General features: G+C 32.8%; 1 protein-coding gene across 1 annotated transcript in view; it reads right to left on the bottom strand.

Annotated features, from left to right (window-relative positions):
• The window catches only part of TRDN (triadin), a 303,903-nt gene that overhangs the window by 24,011 nt on the left and 260,043 nt on the right, over positions 1–19,849 (bottom strand). Inside the window, exons 25-35 of the mRNA XM_060114534.1 lie at positions 13,905–13,931; positions 13,444–13,473; positions 11,845–11,874; positions 10,388–10,414; positions 9,956–10,003; positions 8,183–8,230; positions 6,912–6,929; positions 4,621–4,665; positions 2,857–2,877; positions 1,067–1,093; positions 285–323 (exon numbers count right to left, since the gene is read on the bottom strand). Coding sequence (XP_059970517.1) covers positions 285–323; positions 1,067–1,093; positions 2,857–2,877; positions 4,621–4,665; positions 6,912–6,929; positions 8,183–8,230; positions 9,956–10,003; positions 10,388–10,414; positions 11,845–11,874; positions 13,444–13,473; positions 13,905–13,931 — 360 coding nt within the window. The remainder of the gene's footprint in view (positions 1–284; positions 324–1,066; positions 1,094–2,856; positions 2,878–4,620; positions 4,666–6,911; positions 6,930–8,182; positions 8,231–9,955; positions 10,004–10,387; positions 10,415–11,844; positions 11,875–13,443; positions 13,474–13,904; positions 13,932–19,849) is intronic.

Here is a 19,849-nt window from a genome sequence, read left to right as displayed (position 1 = left end):
TCAGGAGTTATATGAAAAGAACTTTATGGTGTTAATTTAGCAATAATAGGTGGAGTTTGCTTTGAGATCTAAATTCCTGTTCCCTTTAGATATCTAATAATAATGCAATACATACCCGTTGCATGGGTAAACCCAAAATGACCTGCAGTTCTGACACATGCTTTAAAATCAGTGTCCATATTTTCATGAATTGCTTTTAAGTAGTATAATTTGTGTAATTACATATTTTTGATTTCCTGTGTTTTTACCACTAATTTGATATACATGTCTTAAGACGTCTTTACCTTTACTTTCCTTTTCAGATTTTTCAATTTTCTTCTTCACTAGAGTGTAAAATAACAAGAAATCATTGGTTTATAAAACATAATTTTCTTACTCAATCTTGGAGTAAATATTTAGAGTTGAAATTTAATCCCATAAGTGAAAGGGGGTCAAGGCTCTACTTTTTCAAGATGTGAAGAAAAACTCTCCCTCCCATGTGTGAGAACATATGTATTTTTGTTACCCTTGGTTACTTGGCTTTGTAAGGCAGAGCCCCCTCCTTTTGTTTCTGTTTTTTACATGCTTTGAAGTAAAGCTAGAGGAAGCCATGCATTTATTAATAAGTTTAAATGAGTAACAGAAAAAAAATCTAAATTTTTTATTGTTATCTGTAGGAAATGAGAATTTGATCAGTGCTATGGATGCTCAGTAAATAAACTGTTGAGTAAAAAAAATGTAAGAGTCACAACATATCTCTGGGCAAAATGTGGACACATGCTTTTTAAAGCAGAGTTTTGGTTGATTGTTGCTTTTCTTCAACTATATTTATCTGACAAGAGTAAGAAGGAAACCAATATTTAATGATGACAATGAAGTATGTAGTGGGAATGTTATATATGTTATTTCATTTAATACTTATAACAAGTCTTTTGGGAAGTCATTATGTCTGGTCTAATAGATGAGGAAACTGAGAATCTGAGCTGTTAAGGTATTTTCCCAAATGTTGCACAGCTAGACAGAGACTCAAATTTAAATACTTTTCCCACAAATCTATGTTACCTCCTCTGGGAAAGTAAATATGTACCTGATGCTGTTACTTCTGATGTTTCCTCTTTAGAAAAAAAAATAGAAAAAAAGGAAGAAAAATAAAAGGAAAGAATAGTTTTGTTTTTCAGTAGCAGACAACTGAACTTCATCTGCATGTATTTCCTATTAAATTCCAATAATAATGAAAACAGACATATACTCAAAATGGCACAGAGACATACTGGTAACTAACATTTCTGAAAACTGTAGCTAGAATCTATTCTGGAAATAGAACCACTCTACAAATTAATCTTAAACTGTCGATTCATATATGGTAGAAAGAATCAATCTGAAGTTCTGTGGGTGGTTTTCTCAATTACAATTATAAATCTCCATTACATAAATTTTTAACACCATCTGCACATGTGCATGCATGCATTCATTTATTAAATATTTATAAACCAACTTCATGTATAAGATGTACTGAGTGCAATGAGTGGTGTTGAGAGATGAGATTTTAAAATATCACAAAAGTAAACTCAACTCATGATGACTACAGTCAGAGTAGTGAGACAAAAAATAAAAATGTTATTTGTATTAGCCTATGATAATGTAGAACCAACCCTTCATTTTGCTCTTTTAGTAACTTCATAGAACAATTATTTTTAAAAATATGACATCAGGCTTTAAAAAATATAGCTTTCCACACAAATCAGTTCAAATGATAATATTTTCTATAAAACCGATACATTTAATTATCAGTCTAATATAACTTTTTTGGAAGCTATTTTCAAAGTTCAAGGAAAACTAGTTAAAATATTTTATAAGAATGAAGACTAAAATAATGTTTCATAAACTAAACAGTATTTGCCAATAATTATGCTGATATTTCATATTAGTATTCTAGTTTTGACTTTCAGCCCTTAATTTTTGTAATACCCTTCATATTAGTAGCAATTACACAAACTAAATATACTAGAGATTTTTGCCAACCCAAAGGCAACATTTAATGTTTAACGCTGGCATCGAATCCATTCAGAAGAAAATCGTAGATGCATTTCTAAGAAAGCTGTCGTAACACTCTTAAGGAAACAGGTTAGTCCTTGGCATTTAAAAACTTTAGGCTCAGCTTCTAGATACACTCTTGATTGATATGCAAATATTTCCTCCCAGGATAATGTCTAGGTCATAATTTAATGTACTAGTTTCATTTTTATGAAATTGCATAAAATTTCATAAATTTTCAAAAATGTCATAAATTGTTGCATTCTTACTACCATTTGAAATGCCAAAATAAAACAGCGATTCTGAAATACTAAAACAACTCACCTTCAGCTTTTGAAAAAACATGAAAATAAAAAGCTAATGTGTTAAGATTAAATATTTGAAGACAGGCACTCTGTGTTCTGAACTTTTTTTTAACCCAGCAGTGATGATAAGAGGAATCTCCAAACTGTGTTTACTCAATACACCCTACCAAAAAACTGAAAGTACAGAAAAGAGAGATGCAACCACCTTTTTTTTTTTTTTTGCACAGGTATTAGTTATGGTAACTGTGTTAATTACACAGATAATGACAACACAAGTCATTTTAGGCATTTCTTCACATACCCTGGTATAGAGTAATGTATCTAATAGGCACTCAATAAATACATGTTCAAGGATTAATGAATACAATACACACAAATATTCTTTGTCAGTAAGAATCATTTATATAGGTAATGGTGTAATATCTATTGCATTAATGAAATACCATACTAATTTTTACTGCATGTACAATTTAAAGAAACTATAAAATTAAAATTAATTAAATAACAAGTTCTTAAAATTTTAGAATGGTACACTTACTTGGAGTTGGTTTTGGTTTGTCTAAAAAGTAAAGAAGAAAAGAAAGAAAATAAAAGAAAAAGTCAGTGATCATTTTCTAGCTATAGGTAAAATATCAGCCTTTTATATTTCCTAATTCTGTTTGTTTGAGTTAAAATAGGAAAAGGCTAAACTTATATTAAAATGAGCAGTAGGCAATGCATTTTGAGTTATTTTTAAGTCATATTCCAATGAATTCCTCAAAGAAGTTGTAAAGCTTGAAAGTATAGTGTCTTCTTGGTCTCTTCTTATCCCTGTAGAGCCTCATATTTCATTTTATGAAAAATGAATGCTCAGGATAATCTGAACTCCTTACTGTTTCTGAATGGCATAAAAGGTATATTCTGCCATGTCTTTTCAGAATACATATTAATATTAATTAATATTAACTATTTAAACTCTTCCAATCCAGTATTTTGAATAAAGAAGCTGACTTTATAAAATCTCAGGAAAGATAAGTGAATGGTGGGTGAAAAACACAAAGCTATACTATCTAAATACATGATTTCTTTCTCCAAACTACCTTGTCTTCTGAAATTATTAACTAAAAGCATGAGTTATGCAGTTTTACATGTAAATAGTCATAGAAAACTAGACAACATTTCATCATGATTGCAAAGAATTTGAATCATCCCAAATTAGGTCAACTAATTCATTAATGGTGGGAATAAAAATTAATATAATTTTTTAAAGAACAATTAGGGATGTCTATAAATATTACATTGAATGTATCATTGCACTAAAAAAAATTTACTAATTTTACCCCAAAGATAAATTTACAAAACTAGACAGGTAGGTATATTTTTTATTGTATATCATTAAAGAAAGCTTGTTAGATAACTTAAACATAGGTCAATCAGAGACTAGTTAACTGTATACAACTGTACAATAGAATACTATTAATGAAGAAATGCTTTATGTACTGATATAAAAAGATCTTCAAAAATACATTCTTAAATAGAAAAACCTAGGGACAAAGCTATTTATAGTATGTCATGATTTGTGTAAAAAAAGTGGGAATATATATATATATATATATATATATATATAATTCGTATATACGTATGTGTATATGTCTTTTATATATATTGCTAGAAGGAAACATTAAAAAATAGTAATGATTACCTATCAGACATTTTTGGATATTTTGGGAATGGGAACTGGTAGAATAGGAAAAAAGAGGAGAGGGAGGGATATTTTCACAGTTAGCCTCCTATATGCCTTAGTGTTGAACCATGCCAAGTATTATATATTTTTTAAATTGAATAATAGTTGTAAAAGTATTAAGCTATTATAGAATGGGATAACTTCTATTTTAAGCAATTAAACCAAGTTGAAATTCATGATTAGTTTTCAGTGAAATGTTATATGTGCAATTTGACAGGATATTTTACAGTATATAAACAGTGAATCAACATTACCAGTATGATAAATGATATTAATATTGACATCAGTGAAATACTGAATATTTTGGAAGGGTCTTATGAACCATGAAGGCAAATACTATTTTGTTAATACTGCTGTATTATAATAGAATGCTTAGCAATCCATATATATTGGTTACAATATTTAGCAAAATGTTTATCAGCACTACCACAGCCCTTATATTAGATAAACTAGATTCTACCACAAGACTAAACATTACCAGGAAATAAAATGAAAGGTACTTATATGTTTTGCTTTAATTTTCAAATTTAATAAAAATAGTGAATTAGGTCAGAATATAAACCAGAAAGGCAAAAACACCTGTTTTTATAGATGGAGATTCTTTTTCTTGATGTTCAGCTTTTTCTAGAGAGAGAAATCAAAATTAACTGACACTCTGTAGATTGTTTGCATAGCAAGCAATTTAGTATTTATATATTTGCAGATGATCCTCAGCATGCCTCCAAAGCCATTTGCATGTAACTTGGAACACAGAAAGCATATTACCATAGAAACACATTATAAACAAGGTCAGGTTCATTCTCAGGACATCCTGTAAGATACTTCAAAGGCGCTAGTCCTCTTAGGGCCATGTGGTATAAGAAGAAGATAGAATATGACAAAAAGGAGAATAATAATAAGAGGATTTTTCTTTCTTTGCTGAAGGTTGAATCATTCTTTGAGCATATTTCAAACCAGATGACATTTGCCTTTGGCATTTTACAAGCTCCCTTTTTACCTCTCTGACTCCTACTTCCTTTCTTGCCACATCAGAAGCAATTTGGTGCTGGTCAGAAGCAATTTGGTGCTAGTCATTGGTCTCTTGTTGAAAATGTAACCTAGACTTGCCTTATTCCAAAAGTGCAACACTTTGTATTTTCATTTTTCTGGAACACCCTCTCTTTTCAGGTTGTTAGAACTCTCACAGATGAATCTCAAGTAAATCTAGGACATGACAACTGTAATCAAAATGTGGAATTGATATTCTTCTCAGCCCTTTGAAAAATATTTGAATTAAAGTAAATTTTAGATCTCTCTCTTTCACCAAAAGTGAAATTTCAAATAAAGTTATATAGGGTAGGATATTCTGAATGGAGTTGAGAATATTTGGAAATACAGCAGATCACTGCCAAGTGTTAGTTCTTACTAATCATTTCCAGGTTTAGTCCTCCTGAACTGTTCTGGTTTACCTGTCTTTTCCTTCCCTCATCCTGAATTTGGAGATTCTCTGAAATCACTATTATTTCCTCCCCATCATCTTGCACCAACAATGAAGTAAGTGGGGAGATGTGGGATCTATGTTGTCATAACGTTTAATTGGATATTTGTAAATTAGGGATTGATAGCATTCAAGAATGAACTTCCATGAACTTAAGTTGTATAAATTTTAGTGTTAAATAAGAATGCACAATAAAAGAAGCCAATATTCAAGTTATTAAACTGTCATAATAACACTGCTAAAGTATAAAAAATTAAAGTAAAAATAATATAAAATATATATTCAAAATACATGCAATAGGTTCTGGGAGGTGATTATGTTCTTTTTAGGCTCCATATATTTTGCCATATCTCCTGAATCACTAATATGACCTCCTAACTGGTCTCACCAAATTCATCTTTGGACCTTGTCAATTCATTTTTCATACATGAACCAGAGAATATTTGACAAAAGCCACTCATATCTTCATCCAAGCCTCTGTTTCACAAATATATGTATGAACCAATATCACAATTTTGACACAATTTTGGACATATTTACTACCTGTGACAATGGGCAAATATTCACACTTTTCTGAGCCCAATAGTCACCTTTTAAACTCTCTACACCAGTAACATCTGTATGACTCCTGAACAATAAAATGGACAATCTTTAAAATCTATACTCAGGAGAAAATTCCATGATTTTAATAAACAAATGGCAAAACGTTTATAATTCATAAAATTATGAATAACATTAATACCAAAAACTACCTACCATATAATTAATGCTGCTTATAGGAAACAAATTTTAAAAAGTATGTGGTTCATAACACCAAAAATTGTATATCATTTCATTTTCCTTTGTTATTTATTATGTATGTTTAAAAGATTGCCCATTTACCCTAACTTCTTAGTGTTATTTTATAGCCTGTATGGACTCACTCTTTTAGTATTTTTTTTTTTTTCTTTTTGCGGTATGCGGGCCTCTCACTGTTGTGGCCTCCCCCGTTGCGGAGCACAGGCTCCGGATGCGCAGGCCCAGCGGCCATGGCTCACGGGCCCAGCCGCTCCGCGGCATATGGGATCCTCCCAGACCGGGGCACGAACCCGTATCCCCTGCATCGGCAGGCGGACTCTCAACCACTGCGCCACCAGGGAGGCCCTCTTTTAGTATTAATAATAGTGATACAACTTCCAAAGATTTCTTCTGTATAATTATACTGAATTATTAATTAGTAGTGAAAGATAAAGATGTTAAATCAAAGCTGTAGCAATAACGTTAATTTATCACCTATAGAGGTACTTTAGCCTTGGGCAATGCTAAAAATAACAATTGGGAAAAAAAACCCAAGCAAATTGTTAAAGTTAAAATGGCCAAGCGATACTTTCCAGATTTTATTTTCGTCTCTTACTTGTTGGTTTGGGTTTGACTGTGGAGAATGAAAGAAAGCAAATGGCATATGATGAATACAAACCATGGAAAAAAGTAACTCTTTAGCATTTGTATTTATTCCTTCTTCATTTTAAGTTCTCATCTTATCTTAAGCTTAATCCATTCTCTCTGAACACTATTATTTCACTGTCAGCAAATACATTAAACACACTGCTTATTGAAAAACTAAGACGCACACAATTTTATGTAAAATTTGAAACAATCTATATATTTGGGACACAAATACATTGGGCTAGTTTCTTCATAATCTCCAAATACCCATATAACTAAGTGAGATGCTTAACACTTCAGGGTGCAAATTAGAGGAATTTTAACTAAAATTATGAGCTAAGGCAATGACTGGAATAGAGTACAATGATTGTATGGGGTAATATGAAAATAGGGTTCCTTTCTCATGAAATATAGTCTATAATTTCTATAAATAATTAGTTATCTCCTGAAATCTATTATATTTTCCTCTGAGAACTGTATTCAAATCCTGATTATCATGATTATCTCAGTTAAAAGAAAGAAATTACTTCACAGGCCTTTTCCTTTGTAATGATTTTTAGTAAGAAATGGGACTCCATTCATGGCAGAGGTAGGTAGGATTTCCATCTTGGGATCAAATGGAGGAGATACAGTGTTTCAAGATGTCAGTTGAGATGGAGACTTAATTTTGTTCATCCTTTTAGGAAAGTACTTCAGAATTTCAAGACTGTGTACACTCCTTTTTTTTTCTCACATGAAATGATGGTTTGATATTTTTGCTTTGATATTATATGTTCTATTGATCATTATTCAAGGCAGATTTTTAAAAGTTACACAATCATACAAGTCTCTGCGGAGCTCTCATGAATGGAAATCATTCCATCTAATACATGAACAGCAGACAGTTTCAAATTTCTGTGATTTTAAAATTTGAGGAAATGTGTTTTGAAAATGAGATTAAACACCTAAAAATAGTACATGATAATCAGTGCATGACATAAATTTCCTTGTGAATTATCTGTAAGCTTAGGTCAATCACACTTTAAAAAACTAAAGTATGTCACTCTAGTTTTCCACTGTTAATTTTTATTGAGTATAACTTTTAGTTATTTACAAGAATCAAGAATCTTAGAATTTATGGCACTAAGAGTGCACATACTTCAGTAAAGATGTGTGTGTCTGTGTTTGCACACGTGTGGGTGTGTGCCAACATAACATAAAACTGATACATAGAAGAAAAATCTAAAATAGCTCATTTACCTGTTTTTTCTATTGTGATGACTTTTGCCTGCTTGACAACTTTTTCATCTGTGATAAGAAAAAATATTAACACAAGTGGAAATTTTAAATGTATTGGTACAAAACAGTGACACATTTCAACCTTGATATTTTGTATTTTCTTTGAAATAACACCAATACTGAGACAAGCTTAGCTGTTTTCTCAATAAAACAGCAAGTGATATCTTTTATTCAAATTGGATGGGAGCAAAAAAAAAATTTGTCCAGCTGCATATGTCCTTTGCAGCTTTCTTGCCATAAAAGTTTTCCTAATTCAAATGGTCCCCTAACCCCTAACCAAAGTATACTCTATCCTTTGCCTTCACTGTATTTCACTGTATTTATCTACACTGAAGTACACGTAAAACATGTATTCCCTTTTCATTATTGAATAAGAATAGGAAGAAACAATTTTTTATCTTTCTTGAGCAAGATACCTCCCTGAGAACGTAGGATTAGCCTGGGAACCCAAGTTTTTATGTTGCAAAGCTGGGGAAGGGCAAAGGTGGTGCATTTATGGGATGTCTTCTGTGCTGTATGTTTTTGTAGACATAGTCAAATAGATTTGGGTCAAAGTAGAGGGATTAGTAAAATGATTCTATATAAAATTAAACTTTTCAAGTATTCAGCAGTGAGAATGAATCAGTTAGTCAAATATCCTAATTAGAAGGTTTCACTGGGAAACAGAATTTAGAGTATGAATGTGACCACTGAAATAAAAGAAAGATGTGGCTAGAGGGCAATGTCTTTGTTATACACTCAGAGACTAAACTCTCCTTCTCTCAGTATTTCACCTCAAAAATGGTTGATATTTAGGACAGAAAAGAAAGTAACAGGGTTTACTATTCATTATATCAGGAGGTTCTAAAAGTTGTTTCTAAAGTTTTGCTTATGTCTATACAGACTGCTCTTCTCACCTCCCCATAGTCTGCTTCTGCTTTATTTATTTCTATGGTTTCTGTTGTTGGTGTCTCATATTCTTTAAAGCATAAACAAGTAAAATCAAACTGACTCAAATCCATTGAAAAGAGATTGTATAAAGTAAAAATTTAAAAACACAAGCAAAAAGTTTCCTAAGATACATTTAAAGAAAGTATGCTTTTACCTTTGTAAAGATTCTGGCCTAACTATGTTCACAACATCAGGGAAACAATAAAGGACAATATTCTACAGAATAACTGGGGCTTGACACAACCTCAAATTTAAATTCATATTTAATTGGCTTAAATTAAAATTTAAATAAAGTTTCTATTCTTAAATAAAAACTAATTATTAAGCTAGTCTTGGTAATTTCTCTATTTCTCCTTATGAGCAAAGCCCATTGGCTTACCTCTACTTTCTACAAAATGTAGGACCAAGAATAAGAAGATGAAGGAAAGAGGAAGGGTGAAGGGAAGCAGGAGGAAATATTGATTTCCTTTTCTTGGGATTTTTGGAATTCAAGATGATCATGTTTGAATGAGCCATTCTGAATTACAAGTTTTCTAGTGATGTCTTGTCCCAAACAGAACAAAACAAAATGAAATATAAAGACCATTCATCTGAATGCTGGCAAAGATCGTGTTTGTGCTAAGCTGAGTCTCTGATCGGAAGGGATCACGAGCTATGTAGTTATATCTGGCAGGTCAAGTTCTCAGCATGAACTATGAACCATCCCTAATAACTTTAGATTTGACTCTAAGCTCATCATCCTGTTAAAACTAGAACACTGAGAGACAATTTGATACTATTGTACAAATAACACCTGCAAAATACCTGGTTTACCATGAGAAACAGTCTTTTCTGGTTTCACTATGTCTTGTTCTGAAAATAATAAAAAGAAAATCTTTTCAGATATTTAGAAGCTTTATAAATTATCATATGGCGAATTTTCTCTGTGACGTGGTCCAGTGATTTGTTTAGTAGAAAAAAAATTGACAGATTTTAACAAATGTGTCCATGGAGAAAAACTGTTTCTTAATTTTCATGTCATTTCATGTAGTTTAAATAAAAAACTTAAAGGTTTTGGTTGCATGAAAACAATATACAAAGAATTCTTATTTACATTTAAGCACCTATAAATTCCAAAGCATAGGCTGTAATAAAGTATAAATACTGAGGCATAGATTTCAAATATGTATTAGTAAATATATTTAAGTTTTTTGAAAAATTCTATATCAACTTTATAGATAAAATTCAGATACATACTGTGTATTTGAGCTTTTTCGGATGAAGCTAGAAAATAAACATTCAAAATTATAAAAATTTCAATTAAATCACCTGCAAAATTGTAGTATTTAATAATAATAAATGAAAGTTTTAAATATTACTAGGCCTAAATAGAAGTTTTAAATGATATTGGGTTTCTGATTTTTTTAAAAAAAGAGGTAAAATGCAAAGTGTTCATATCTGGTAACACATACTCTTCTGCAGCAAATAAATGTACTCAGGAAAATAAATAATAAGATAGTAAGTAGTTAGGCATTTTTAAGCCTTGATACATTAAAAAGATACATTATTTACAAGAAAAACTAGACTCAAGCTTATGATCAGTTGTCAGGTAAGCTCTGGTAAGAATTAAAGGAATAAGATAATATTGTATATACATCTAGACTTGGATTCTTGAATTTGTTTTTATTTAAGAATCCTGTTACATAATTTTTTTTTCTTTTTTTTTTTTTGCGGTACGTGGGCCTCTCACCGTTGTGGCCTCTCCCACCACGGAGCACAGGCTCCGGACGCACAGGCTCAGCGCCATGGCTCACGGGCCCAGCTGCTCCGCGACATGTGGGATCTTCCCGGACCGGGGCACAAACCCATGTCCCCTGCATCGGCAGGAGGACTCTCAACCACTGCGCCACCAGGGAATCCCTACATAATTTTCTATAATGAAGGAATAGCATCCATAGAGCCTGAGGGTTTTGTTGACTTGCCTCAGGAGAGTAATTAGTTGGTACCAGAACTAGGACTTACACATTAAATAGCAGTGTAAACTTGGAAAGATTGCCCTTATTTTAGATCAATGTTGCCTCTTAATAAAATGATTGTTAGTCTGGGACAATCTCTTAGTGATATCACCCAGGGTTTTGAGTAAACCAGACCTGGGCACAATTCTAGCTTCAATATTTATTAACGTGAAAATCTTGGAAAAATAACTTTCTAAACTTGGTCTATTGAACTGTTTCCACAGATATGAAACATGGGTAATAATTGTCATGTTGCATGTCTCTCCTAGTGATGGGATGAAAATGGAATCTTATGCTATTCCTCAGCTCTAGAAGATGCTTGGTAAGTTCTTGTCCTCTTTCCCTTCAAATCTCAGTAGCCTATGATTTCATGATTTTATAACTCTGGTGTGTTATCAGAAATAAACCCACAGATTAAACATGATTATACTAGGCTTTGAAGAACTCCAAGAAATGTCTTCTGAAACCTGGAGTCTCTGCTGAGGTTCACTTAAAGCCATATTCTAGATGTTTTTGCCTATGGAATATCCCCATTCTCACTTAATCCAGTAGTGTGAAACCATATTGAGCAATGGAGTAGGGAAAATAATGAAGATCTGGGAGACTCTGTGTAACTCCCCATTGGTGGGTAGTAAGCCTTTTTTAGTACTAAAATAACAGCAACATTAGCTCTGTGACTAAGAATAAAAATATTGTTACCTGGCTTTGCTTCCTTTTTAACTTGCGACTCTGAAGGGGAAACAAAAGATAGAAATTTTTAAATCTGAAAAAATAAACTGGAGCACAGATTCATTTTTGGACACTATTTTATTTCTTTTACCATAATTTGAAAAAGCAGAATTTTAGTAAAAATTATTTTAGTTTCCTACTGGCTTGTCAGTACTGGACTATTGAACACACAGTAGTTAAAATCATGATATGTACTTGTCTGTCACTAAGTTATTGCTACTGCTAATGGATTTCAACATGAATTTTCTGTTTTCTCAAGATTATTGTTGTGGAGAATAGTTCTAATGTCCACATAAGATAAATGACTTGATGATAGGAGTTGGAAGAGTTTTTCTTAAATATATGTAATTGTGATTCAGAAATTTAGACCATGTTATGGCTTGAATTGTGTGCCACAAAAAAATATTTGAAGACCTAGTAGAAAATAACTCAGAATGTGACCTTATTTGGAAATAGGATTATTTGCAGATGTGATTAGTTAAGGTAAAATGAGGCCACACTGGAGTAGGGTGGGCCCTTAATCCAATCTGACTGGTGTCCTTATAAGAAGAAAAAAGACACAGATAGAGACACACCAGAGAAGATGGCTGTGTAATGACGTAGGCAGAGATTGGAGTGAGCCAACTACAAGCCAAGGAACACCAAGGACTGCCGACAAACACCAGAAGCTAGAAGAGATAAGGAAACATTGTCCTCTACAGGTTTCAAAGGGAGTGTGGCTCTGCTTCTATCTTGACTTTGGACTTCCATCCTCTAGAACTGTAAAAAAATCAATTTTTGTTGTTTTAAGCTATAATAATTAGTTAAGGTGTGGTTATATGGGGGTAGAGAGGATCCTTAATCTAGTAGAACTGGTATCCTTAAAGAAGAAGAGAAAACATACAGAGATAAAGACAATGGGAGAAGAGGTTCATGTGATGATAGAGGCTGAGATTAGAGAGATGCCTCTTCAAGCCTAGGAATACCAAGGATTGCTCACAAACACCAGAAGCCAAAAGAGGCAAGGAAGGATTCTTCCCTACACCTTACAAGGGAAACATGCCCTGCTGACACTTTGATTTCGAATGTCTAGTTCCCAGAACTGTGAGAGAATAAATTTCTGTTGTTTTAGCCACCTAGTTTCTGGTATTTTATTACAGCAGCCCCATAACACCAATACAGTTGGGAGACATGAATCAAAATTTTAACTGTTTTTAAAATCATTGTTGTGTTTTCTTTTAAAAAACTGTTTGCTGCCTGCTCTAGCCCTCAGAAATGTTCATCTGACTCAGGAGCCCCCAAAAAATAGAAGAGTGTGGGCAGCTTTTTTTTCTGACAGGATGTCTGTGTTCTATAATAATCAGCGAAAAATAGTCATTTGTTTCTTCTGAACTATATAAATTTCTCAGCGGTTTCACTTTGAAAATAGGGGTTTTTTTTCTAGGAACAGGTAGTATAGCTAAACATATGTTACGTTTGTTTTATTTTAAAAAGTTGTTCAAGAATAAACTTTTAGTATAATATTTGCACTAGAACACATTTGCAAAAAAGTATGCTATTCATTATAAATATGGAAGGAAATGTACATACCTGGCTTATCTTCCTTTTTTATTTGTGGCTCTAAAAACGAGTAAACATTAGTAATAACGATTATATAAAAATATTTATTTCCTGTACTCACACATAATTCTTTTACATATTATTGTTCTTTAATCTTCCATATTAATTGTCTTCTTATGATTGCAGCAGATTAATACACACACAACTAAAAATTCCTCATTATCAATCACAATAAGAATTTTTGAGAAAAACTGGAAACATGAACTAAGATTTTTAATGAGAAGTTAATGAAATCATACCCAGTGAATGAAGTATAAAGGAAAATATCAGCATAGCAAATTCTCAGAAACACAAGTAAGATAACCAGCACATTATCTGCACAAAATAGTTAAGCCTTTGACTTTATGCAAAATACACTCAACAATAGAATCAGAGGATGAGTAAAGCAGGCATTTAAGATTTGTTTTTTGTTTTTGGCATGTATAACATACGTGGAGACTTGGGCTTGACTTCTTTGCCTAGAAAAAAAATTAAAATTATTAAAAACTGAGTCTTTCCATTGTTATTGGATCAACATTGTATATGGTAGAATATTATATATTTGAAAATCAAACACTATAGAACCCAACTATCTTTCTTTATTGAAATTTTTACAGGATATGTAATTTAATGTCCAAGCCAAGTTACTAATTGAAAAATCATTTAAAACAATAACAGTTTAATTTCATTGCACCATTAAAAAATTTGCTCACAAACTCATGTGTAATGTTAACTGCTTAATCTAATGTTAAGATGGAACATACAATTTTATTTTGAGAATTACTTTTAGCCTTTCATTAACCAAGATGAAAAATTCAAGACTACTGTTTTCATTTCCATTAACATTATCAATATGTTATCTGTCCCAGTATAATATATTAAATAGCGACTGCTGCTGAATCTGGAATTCTTGATGACCCAAAATATACCATATGCTTTTATTGCATATTGGAGTCCTAGTTCAGGGGTTGGCAAATTTTCTGTGAAAGTTCAGATATATATATATTTTTACTTTGGAGCCATATGATCTCTGTTGCAATTATTCAGCTCTGTTGTTGTAGAACAGAGCAGCCATAACCATTATGTGAATGAATAGAAATGGCTGTGTTCCAATAAAGCTTTACTTACAGAAGCTGGTGGCCAGTCTGCAGGCCATGGTTTGCCAACATCTGCCCTATCCACAGTAAATTTTAACTTTCTTTCTTTTTTTATCTCAACAAAGATCTTAACAGTAAACAAAGCACCTTTCTTTGATTCTGAATTCCTAGATTAATAACATCCAATACCTTTCCATAACTGCTCTACTAAAATTCTTAAGAATGTTACCTTTACTTGTTTTTTCCATTTATTAACTCCCATTTAATCATTAATTCACTATCATCTAGCTTCTATTCCCAACATTATATTTATCAGGCATCTCTGGTCACTAACTAATTCCCCCTTACTTTCCAGTATCAATGAACATATGTAACTATGTTGATCACTTTCTACTTTTTAAATTCCTATTCATTTGGCTTCTGGGAAGGATGTACATAATATACTCTACTGTAATAAGATAAACATTTATACCATCCTCTTCATTGTCAAAAGTGTCCTAGTGACTTTCACTTTTAGCTAAATAAAATAGCAAGAACCTGATTAGTTTTCACACTTGAAACTATAGGAAATAGAAAAAACTATATAAAACATGGTTTTAAAGATATTGGACATCACACAATAAAGGACAGTGATTTTTAAGTAATGAAAAACAAATGAGGTGCACTCTATGATTATCCCAGCTTAATGCCTTAAGAGAACTGAAGGCTGTTAGTGCAGGAATAGAGCTGATTTGATGAGATTGAGCTGGGAGTCTTGAGAGACCAAGACAGCGAGAGATCAGTGGTCAAAGTAATATAAAGTAGGAAGCTAAAGAGATTAGAAAGAGGGAGAAAAAAAGATTTAAAAAAGTTTGGAGAATTTGTGGAAGGCTCCCTCAAGTCTTCAGATGAGCACTGCCAGGCTATGCGCACAACGAAACTACTTAAGGTAGAGAAAGAAATAGTAATAATACTGTAGCAGTTTATAGTAAGTGTTGATGTTGGGTAGTGTCAGTCCTTCAGCTTTGTTCTTTTTTTTTTCGGTTTTGTGTTGGCTATTCTGGGTGTTTTCCCAATCCATGTAAACTTTAGAATCACTTAGTCAACATCCACAAAATAACTTGCTGAGATTTTGATGGAAATTACAGTGTATCTATAGATCAAGTTGGGAAGAACTGACATCTTAATGTTGAATCTTCTACTTCACAAACATAGAATATCTCATCATTTATGTAGAGATTTTTATTCCTTGATTCTTTTTTTTTTTATCAGAGTTTTCTTCCCTTCACTTTTTATTTGGCTAGTTTCTATTTAGGGCTCAGCTATCTCTTCCTCAGAAAGCATTGTCTGATATGGTTGGACAACTTTTCCCCTTTATGTGCCAACATTATTTTTTTGATATCTTGATCATTGTTTTTTGATATCTTATTCACAATATACTGTAAATATTAACTTAAGTGAATACCTTCCCTTCTATACTGTGAGATATTTGAGAACAGAGATCATGTTTATCCATCATTGAATCCAGAGAGCTGGTGCAATACATGGTTACGTGATAGGCACTCAATTATTGTTTGTTCATTAGATAAATAAATGAAATAATTAATGAAAACAAGAGAAGGTAAATAAATGGAGAAGTTGAGTCAATGAATGTAGGAGAATATGTGAATTCAGAAATTACATTAGAACACAAAAAAATGTTAAAATTACTATAGGCTTTCTTTGACTTGACATGACTATTCACCTCTCAGCTTTCTGGTACCCAGACAAAGATAAAATGTGCAATCAGTTATACAATTCACACTGTTTTAAGTTGTAAGCAAATAAGTTGTTTAAGAGAAGCACAACAATTCTTGGTAATATTACCTGAGATAAATTTGTTTTATGGGTTCTCAGAAAAAAAAAAAAAACTGTAATGCAGTATAATGTAGCAGATAACATCTTCAACAATATCCCTACCCTAATTATGTAACAGTTTTCATAAGACTCTACCTACTGCTCTCAACATGGACCAAGCACAGTTCAATAAGAGAACATACACACACACACCACACACACAAATTGTGTACAAATATAAGGATGTTCAGTTATGCTCTTCAAACCCAACCAGGTTAAGAAAATCTTGACTTAAAAGTTCTGCTAATTCCTACAATCAGGTTGTGATAGATACTGGATAACTATCTATTCCCACAAATCTGTTCAATAATGAAATCTGGCTTTCAGAGCTGGTTCTTCATGTGCCCTCCCATATATACTTATTTCCAAGTTTAATTTCAATTGCAGTCCTCTAACAACTGTCTAATTATTCTGCTGTTCTCCCGTATTCTGTGCTATGGTTTTAATGTGTCCCCCTATCAGAAATGTTGCAGGGCTCCCCTGGTGGCACAGTGGTTGAGAGTTCACCTGCCGACGCAGGGAGACGCGGGTTCGTGCCCCGGTCCGGGAAGATCCCACATGCCGCGGAGCGGCTGGGCCCGTGAGCCATGCTGCTGAGCCTGCGCGTCCGGAGCCTGTGCTCTGCAATGGGAAAGGCCACAACAGTGAGAGGCCCACGTACCGCAAAAAAAAAAAAAAAAAAAAAAAAAAAAAAGAAATGTTGCAGTCTTAATACTCAGTACCGCATAAATGTGACCTTATTTGGAAATAGGGTCTTTGCAGATATAATTAGGTTACATGAAGTCATTAGCCTGGGCCCTAACCCAGTATGACTGGTGTCCCTATAAAAGGAGGAGAAGAGACACAGAAATGGACATGCATAGAGGGAAGATGATGTGAAGATACAGGGAGAATACCATATGATGACAAAGGCAGAGATTGGAATGATTCACCTAGAAGCCAAGGAACACCAAGAATTTCCAGCAAGACCAGAAGCTGAGAGAAAGGCATGGAACAGGTTCTCTTCCAGAACCCTCAAAGAGAACATAGTCCTGCCTAAACCTTGATTTTGGACTTCTGGTCTAGGGAACTGTGAAAGAATAATTTTCTGTTTTAAGCCACTCATTTTCTGGCATAGTTACCACAGCCCTAGGAAACAATACAATACTTTAATCCAATCCACCACTGTTTCTGTTTGTAATTACCAAGAACATCCAAACTGGTCATGCAAACATAGGCTTTTTTCCATCTTTCTTTCAATTCTGAAGCCAGAGAGATTTTCTAGGATGCCTGTCTGGTTATTTCAGATATCACATCTCAGTGTAAATCACGTACTGCCTTTATTAACTCCAGCTGCCTCTCCTGCTCTATAAGGCTACTGATGAATCTAATTGTTGCATATCTCATCACCCTCTTCTGTACTATTTTGTACTCTATATTCAAGTTATACTGAAGTATTGTATTTCTAAAAAAACATCTTAAGGTCTCTTTTTCTTCTGGGATGTCTTAAATGTTTATCTCTCTGTCTAGAACATTCTTCCTCCTTCTTCATCTGGCTAAATCCCATTTAGTATTCAGACTAGCTCTGGGGTCTGTGGTGAAGTTGGGTGCTCACTTCACTCTCCTTCTCCCATGAGGATGGTGTCTTTTTCTGAGCTGGGCTGCCTGGGCTTGGGGAAGGGGAATGGCGGAAATGCGGATCTATTTTTCCTACTCTCCTCAGTGTGTCTTTACTTATTTCTTTGCTTCACCCAGGTGTTTTAAGACATCACCTGGAATCCCTGACTCTTGTGAAGGTATTTGCATGCACAAAGAGTTGTTCAAGTGGATGTGTCTTGGGAGGAAATGAACACTGGAAATTCCTATATCACCATCTTGCTAATGTCAGTCCTAAATATTCTTTAGCTCTTTTATATTCCTAGTTTCATGATCTTATACATTCAGTTGTGAGAGTATATCATATCAGTTTAAAATCTGATGAAACTTCACAGGCAAACATATCTGCAGATACATGAATGAATAAAGTGTATGTAAATGTTTGTTTATACATGGTCTAAGACTATATATTTCCTAAGGTCCATATTTAGGCTGCAATAAACATAAGGACAAGTGTAGAATGTTTGTTGGAGGAGAATTCTGGAAAGGCAGTAGTTCTCAAACAGCAGCATCACCTGGGAACTTAAAAATGTAAATTCTTAGCCCCATCCCTGACCTTCAGAATCATAAACTCTAGGCACAGGCCAGCCCACCAGGTATATCTGACACATGTTGAAATTTGAGAACCACTGTTTGATAACCATGACATTTGTTAACAGCATTCATTTAACAAAAAACTATGGTTATTTTTTACAATTCTGAGTTCTATCTAACCGTGTATGTCATATTTCAGCAAATATGGCTTAATTAAAATCAGAGAAAGCCTTCAATCTACTGAGACATAAATGGATAAAGCTAAAAACAGAACATGCTTATGTTGATTATAGGGTGTCAACTTTTCAATATAGATGACAGTAATAGTATATTCAGATGTTTGTGATTGAGATCTGTAAAGTATGTGATGTGAAATCTACTTTATATAACACAAGAATATTTTATTTTTACAAAGGAAACCAAATCATTGTAACATTGATGTTCTCATGGAAGTGATAATTGGCTCCACATTCACAGAATACATTTCAATAGTAAGTAGCAATATAATTAGTATATACATACATAAATATATTTGTTCATTTTAGTTATGGAGATTTTAGTTTTTTCTATTTCTATTATAGCTTTTGTATTTTCTGTATTTTCTAAATATTTTGAATTGTATTAAAACAAAATGTCAATGCAGTATTTCCCATTTTTACCCTTACAATGTATAGACTTAAAAGAATAAATGGTCATAGTCAACAAATAAAAAAAGAAAGTAAAAGGAAAAAAATTAAGAGCCAAAATATTCTAAAATATTAGACACATGAATGATAAAAATTATAGCAGTTTAAAATTATATACATAAAAGAATAAACAGCCTATCTACATCTATATATATTAAGGAATTTTGAAAGTAATGTCAGACAAAATTAATAAAATTTTGACCTATACAATCAGAAACTACTTATTTCGTAGTACACTGCAACAAGCAGTAGATAAAGATATCTTAAGTGTTGGGTCAAATTCTCATTCAGACACTTATTTACTGTGAAACCTTGACATGGCCATTTAACTTGTTTGTTTCTCCTCTTCCAAAATGAAAATAAATGTAAGAAGTTAGATTAGGTGATTTTTAAGATCTCATCCAGGTCTAAAATAATATATTTACACTAAATATTAATTTAAATCTAAATAGTAAATCATTTAAAAGGGAGACACAGTGTAGATAATCAACCTGAAATGTTGCAGTGTTAATTCCTCTTAGTTTTATTGCTGTTTAGTAAGTCTGTTTACTCAATTCCTCATAGATTTTC

This window comes from Mesoplodon densirostris, chromosome 12 (genome assembly GCF_025265405.1).
Source record: "Mesoplodon densirostris isolate mMesDen1 chromosome 12, mMesDen1 primary haplotype, whole genome shotgun sequence".
Lineage (NCBI taxonomy): Eukaryota > Metazoa > Chordata > Mammalia > Artiodactyla > Ziphiidae > Mesoplodon > Mesoplodon densirostris.
Note: the sequence above shows the minus strand (reverse complement) of the source record. Positions and strands in the feature narration are given on the sequence as shown.